The sequence below is a fragment of the Penaeus japonicus genome, unplaced genomic scaffold (assembly GCF_977035675.1).
Source record: "Penaeus japonicus unplaced genomic scaffold, GWHDUDI00000001_assembly GWHDUDI00000012, whole genome shotgun sequence".
NCBI classification, from domain to species: domain Eukaryota; kingdom Metazoa; phylum Arthropoda; class Malacostraca; order Decapoda; family Penaeidae; genus Penaeus; species Penaeus japonicus.
The window spans coordinates 34,391,551-34,396,550 of NW_028234414.1; the positions used below are offsets into that span (position 1 = coordinate 34,391,551).

Sequence of the window (5,000 nt, forward strand, 5' to 3'; positions counted from 1 at the left end):
GGGGGGGGGGGGGGGGGGGGGGGGGGGGGGGGGGGGGGGGGGGGGGGGGGGGGGGGGGGGGGGGGGGGGGGGGGGGGGGGGGGGGGGGGGGGGGGGGGGGGGGGGGGGGGGGGGGGNGGGGGGGGGGGNGGGGGNGGGGGGGGGGGGGGGGGGGGGGGGGGGGGGGGGGGGGGGGGGGGGGGGGGGGGGGGGGGGGGGGGGGGGGGGGGGGGGGGGGGGGGGGGGGGGGGGGGGGGGGGGGGGGGGGGGGGGGGGGGGGGGGGGGGGGGGGGGGGGGGGGGGGGGGGGGAAAAAAAAAAAAAAAAAAAAAAAAGAGAGGAGGGGGAGAGAAGGGGAGGGGAGAGGAGAGAGGAGAGAGAGGAGGAGAAGGAGAGAGGAGAGAGAAAAGAGGAGGGGGGAGGGGGGGGGGAGAGGGGAGAGGGAGAGAGGGGGGGAGGGGGGGAGGGGGGGAGGGGGGGGGGGAGAGAGAGAGGAGAGAGAGGGGAGGAGGAAAAAAAGGGGAAAGAGAGAGAGAGGACGAGAGAGAAGAGAGAGAAAAAAAGGAGAGAGGAGAGAGAGAGAGAGGGGGAGAGAAGGAGAGGGAGAGGGGGGGGGAGGGAGGGAGGGAGAGGGGGGAGAGAGGGAGAGGAGAGGAGAGAGAGAGGAGAGGAGAGAGAGAGAGAGAAGGAGGAGGGGAGGGGAGAGAGGAAAAGAAGAGAGAGGGGAGGGAGAGAGGAAAGGAGAGGGAGAGAGGAGAGGAGAGGAGAGGGAGAGTGAGAGGGAAGAGAAGAGAAGGAGAGAGGGAGGAGAGAGGGGAAAAGGAGAGAGGAGAGAGAAGGGGAGAGAGAGAGGAGAAGAGGGGAGGAGAGAGGGGAGAGAGAGGAAGGAGAGGAGAGAGAGGGAGAGAGGGGAAGAGAGAGGGGAGAAAAGAGGAAAAGAGAGGAGAGAGGGGGGGAGAGGAAAAAGGGGAGAGAGAAAAAGAGAGAAATTGAAAAGGGAGAAATAGAAAAGAGAACGAGAGAATAGAAAATTGAGAGAGAGAAAAGAGAAAAGAGAGCGAAAATAGCACACGAGAGAAAATGGGAGAAAAGAGCAGATAGAAAGAGGGAGAAAAAGCGAGAAAAGAGAAGAAGAAAGGAGAAAGGGGAAAAAGAGGAAAAAGAGGGGGGAGGGGGGAGGGAAAAGAAAAAAAAAAAAAAAAAAAGAGACGAAGAGCGAACGAGATAAACCAGAGAAGAACGCAGACCATGATAGAAGATGATAATGTAAACAAAACCGGCAATCAAGAACCAAAGTGTGAGAAAATTGTGATTGCGGTGCTGTTGGTAGGATTGTGATGGTGTTGGTGGGGGTGGGGGTGATGGTGGTGGTGGTGGTGGTGGTGGTGATGGTGGTGGTGATGGTGGTGATGATGGTTAGGGTAATGGGGTGGTGCTGGTGGTACTAATGGGATGGTGATGATGGTGACGATGACGGTGATTTTACAGATGAAGATTATAGTAATGATAATATTGCAATGAACAAAAACAGGCGTGGCGAGAATTTCTTAAGTGACAAGACGAACCGTGGGAATTAATGTTGACAAAACTAAAAATTAAAAAAGAGAGGAGTAGTATGAGGAGGATGAGGAGGATGAGAGGCAGTCCTCTCTCCTTGATCGGGTCAGTCACTCCGCCACGGGCAAAACGGACATTGCAACAGGCATTTGCTCTTTTTTTTTCTCTCGATGTTTTTCCAACATTACTTTCCAAAACAAGCTTCAGGACCGAAGCTAATTAATCAAGTCATGACAACGGTCTTCCCCCCTTCCCCTATCCCCTCCCCTCCCCCACCTCCCGCGTTCCTGTCTTCCAAAATCGATCCGGGAACGACCGAACCGAAGGCATAGAGGAACCATGGCGGCGAATCTCTGTCAAGTCATCAAATCTCCATTCACTTCTCTATCTCCTATGAACGACATTCTGTTCATCACTGTTCATAACGAAGTCTTTATTTATAAATACAACCGTCTTAGTACGACCTTCCGTCTCAACACCACCTCCAATAGATTCAAACAAACGCCATCTTGCCAGGTTGCACACTATCTGACAAGAGCCTCTGACAACCTGGCAACACGCGCCATCTGACAGCTCTTCCTCAGGTGGCCAAGCAGCAGCACCTGACAGGTTTTGCTCCCCCCTCTCCCCCTCACAGATGGCAGCATGCAGGCCCCCTACCACCTACTTCTGCTTCGCCCAGCGCAGGTAGCAACATTTAATGAAGCTCCCCCATAAATCGCAATAACAGTCCAATGTATTTCTCGATGTCGCAATCTCTCTCTGTCTCTGTCTCTTTCTGCTTATTCGTCTGTTTGTCTATTTCTCTTTCTCTCTTTATCTCCCTTTTTCTCTCTCCCTCTCCCTTTCCCTCCCCCTCTCTCTACCTCCCCCTCTCTCTCCCTCTCCCTTTCCCTCCCCCTCTCTCTCCCTCCCCCTCTCTCTCCCTCTTCCTCTCTCTCCCTCCCCCTCTCTCTCCCTCTTCCTCTCCTCTCCCTCCCTCTCCCGCGACATCGGTCTGCACAAGCGCGCCCCGGAGACGCAGACAAACCCAACGCCTCGCCGACCATGCAAACAAGGACACCAAAGACACAACAGACAAAAACAAACGGGTAAAGAGCAGCCACGTCACCTCCGAGGACGCCTCAACACGGCCACCCTCGCGAAGACGACCTACACACGACCAGTGCTTGCGTCGGACGCTTTGCCGCCTCTGTGCTTGGCTCTCTTTCTGTGTCTAGCCTCTGTCTATACGGCCCTTTTCTTCTGTGTCCTAGCCTCTTGTCTTGGCTCTCTGAGCTGTGTCCTACCACTGTGCTTGACCTTTCGTGTCACCTCTTCTTGACCCTTTCTTGTCAGTCCACCGTGAACTTGACTCTCTTTCTTGGTCTAGCCTTTGGCTTGACCCCTTTCTGACTTGGCTCGTGTAGATTTTTTCCTTCTGTATTTGGCCTCTGTCACTGACTCTCTTTATGAGTCTGGCCTCTCTGGTTGGCCCTCTTTCTAAGTCTATTGTCTTGGCTTCCGTGCTTGATTCTTTTTAAATGTTTGGCCACTGTGAAATTTTCCCCTCCGCCCGCGTCTGGCCTTTTGCGCCCTTTGGGCCCTTTTTTTTTTTGTTTCAGGCCCCCCCAAGTGTTTTTTTTTTTGGGGTTTTTTTTTTTTGTGGGTTGGTCTCTGTACTCTCTATGTGCTGAAGCTCGTGCTTGGCTATCTTCCTGTATTTAATCCTAGTATTTGTATATCTTTGCTTGGCCTCTGTGCTTGACTAATTCTCTAAAACTAGGCCATCTTTCTGTGCTTGAGAGAGAGGGAGGGAGGGGGGAGGGAAACAGAGAAAAAAAAAAAAAAAAAAAAAAAAACCCCCCCCCCCCCCCCCAAAAAAAACCCAAAAAAAAAAAAAAAAAAAAAAAGGGGGGGCCCCCCCGGGAAAACCCCTTTTTTTTGGGGTTTTTTTTTTTTTTTCCCCCCCCGGGGGGGAAAAGGCCCCCCCCGGGGGCCCCCCCCCCCAACCCCTTTTTGGGGGTTTTTTTTTTTTTTTTGGGCCTTTTTCCCCCCCCCCTTTTTTTTTTTCCCCCTTTTTAATTTTTTTTTTTTTTTTTTTTTGGGTTTTCCCTTTTTTTTTTTTTGGGGCCCCTTTTTTTCCCCCCCTTTCGGTTTTTTTTTTTCTCCCCCCCCTTTTTTTTTTTTTTTTTTAAAAAAAAAAAAAAAAACCCCCCCCCCCCCCCCCCCTTCCCTTTTTCCCCCGGGGGGGCCCCCCCCCGCCCCCCCCCGGGGGGCCCCTCTTTTTTCCTTTTTTTTTCTTTTTTTTTTCCCTTTTTTTTTTTCCCTTTTTTCCCCCCCTTTTTTTTTTCCCCCCCTTTTTTGGGGGCCCCCCCCTTTCCCCCTTTTTTGGCCCCTTTTTTTTTAAAAAAAAACCCCTTTTTTTCCCCCTCCCCCTTTTTTCCCCCCCTTTTCTCTCTCCTCTCTTTTCTCTTTTTTTTCTCCCCTTCTCTCTCTCTCTCTCTCTCTTCTTTTTTTTTTTTTTTCCCCCCCCAAAAACCCCCCGGGGGCCCCCCGGGGGGGGAAAAACCCCCTTTTGGGGTGGCGGGGGGGGGGGGGCCCCCGGGGGCCCCCCCCCCCGGGGGGGGGCCCCCCCCCTTTAAAACCCCCCCCCCCCTTTTTTTTGGGGGGGTTTTTTTTTTTTTTTTTTTATTTTTTTTTTTTTTTTTTTTTTCCCCCCTCTCTTTCCTCCCCTCCTTCTCTTCCCACGGCCTTTTTTTCCTGTTCCATGTTACGTACTCTCCCCTAATCCCTCTCCCCCTTTTCTCCTTTCCGATTCTTCTCTTTTTCCTTCCTTTCCATTCTTTCTTCCTTCTCCCTCCCTTTTATATTTTATCACTCTTCCCCTTTCTTTTTTCTCTCTCTCTCTCTCTTTTCTCTCCCCCTCTTCTCTCTTCCCTCTCTCCCCTTTTTCTCTCTTCTCTTCTCTCTTTTTCTCTTTTTCTTCTCTTTTGTTCCTTTTTTTCCTGTTCCCTGTTCCCCCCTTTTTTATTCCTTATTCCCCCTTTTTTTTTCCCCCCCCCTTTCCCCCGGCCCCAAAAAACAGGTGGGCCCGAAACAAAAACAATCGAGCATCTGGAAAGCGCGCGAACCTCCTTCTACGTAGGGCTATATCCTCCTGTGTGACATCAAAGCCATTCACGTGATAGAATGATTGCGGAATAAAGATAGACCGATTGATAGAAAAATAGATAGATGGGGTGGAAGACAGAGAAGGATAGAGGGAGAGGGAAAATGAAGTGGGAGAGATGATGGATAGATTGAGAGGGGACAGGAGAGGGCGAAAGGATGGGAGAAGGGGAGGGGTGAGAGGGAACAGGAAGAGGGGGGAGGGTGGAGGGGGGGAGGAAAAGGAAAGGGGGGGAGGGAGGGAAGGGGGGGGAGGGGAAGAGATGAGAGAGACAGAAAGAGAGAGGAGAGGGAGAGAGGAGATCAAGAAAGAAG

The 5,000-nt window shown here is 52.6% G+C and overlaps 2 protein-coding genes across 20 annotated transcripts in view; both read right to left on the reverse strand.

The window, feature by feature from the left end:
- spdi (sperm antigen with calponin homology and coiled-coil domains split discs) overlaps positions 1–5,000 on the reverse strand; it is a 418,834-nt gene that overhangs the window by 112,425 nt on the left and 301,409 nt on the right. The window lies entirely within an intron of this gene.
- The window catches only part of LOC147470816 (uncharacterized), a 5,949-nt gene continuing 5,603 nt past the window's right edge, over positions 4,655–5,000 (reverse strand). The window contains exon 3 of the mRNA XM_086542858.1: positions 4,655–4,674. Coding sequence (XP_086398984.1) covers positions 4,655–4,674 — 20 coding nt within the window. The remainder of the gene's footprint in view (positions 4,675–5,000) is intronic.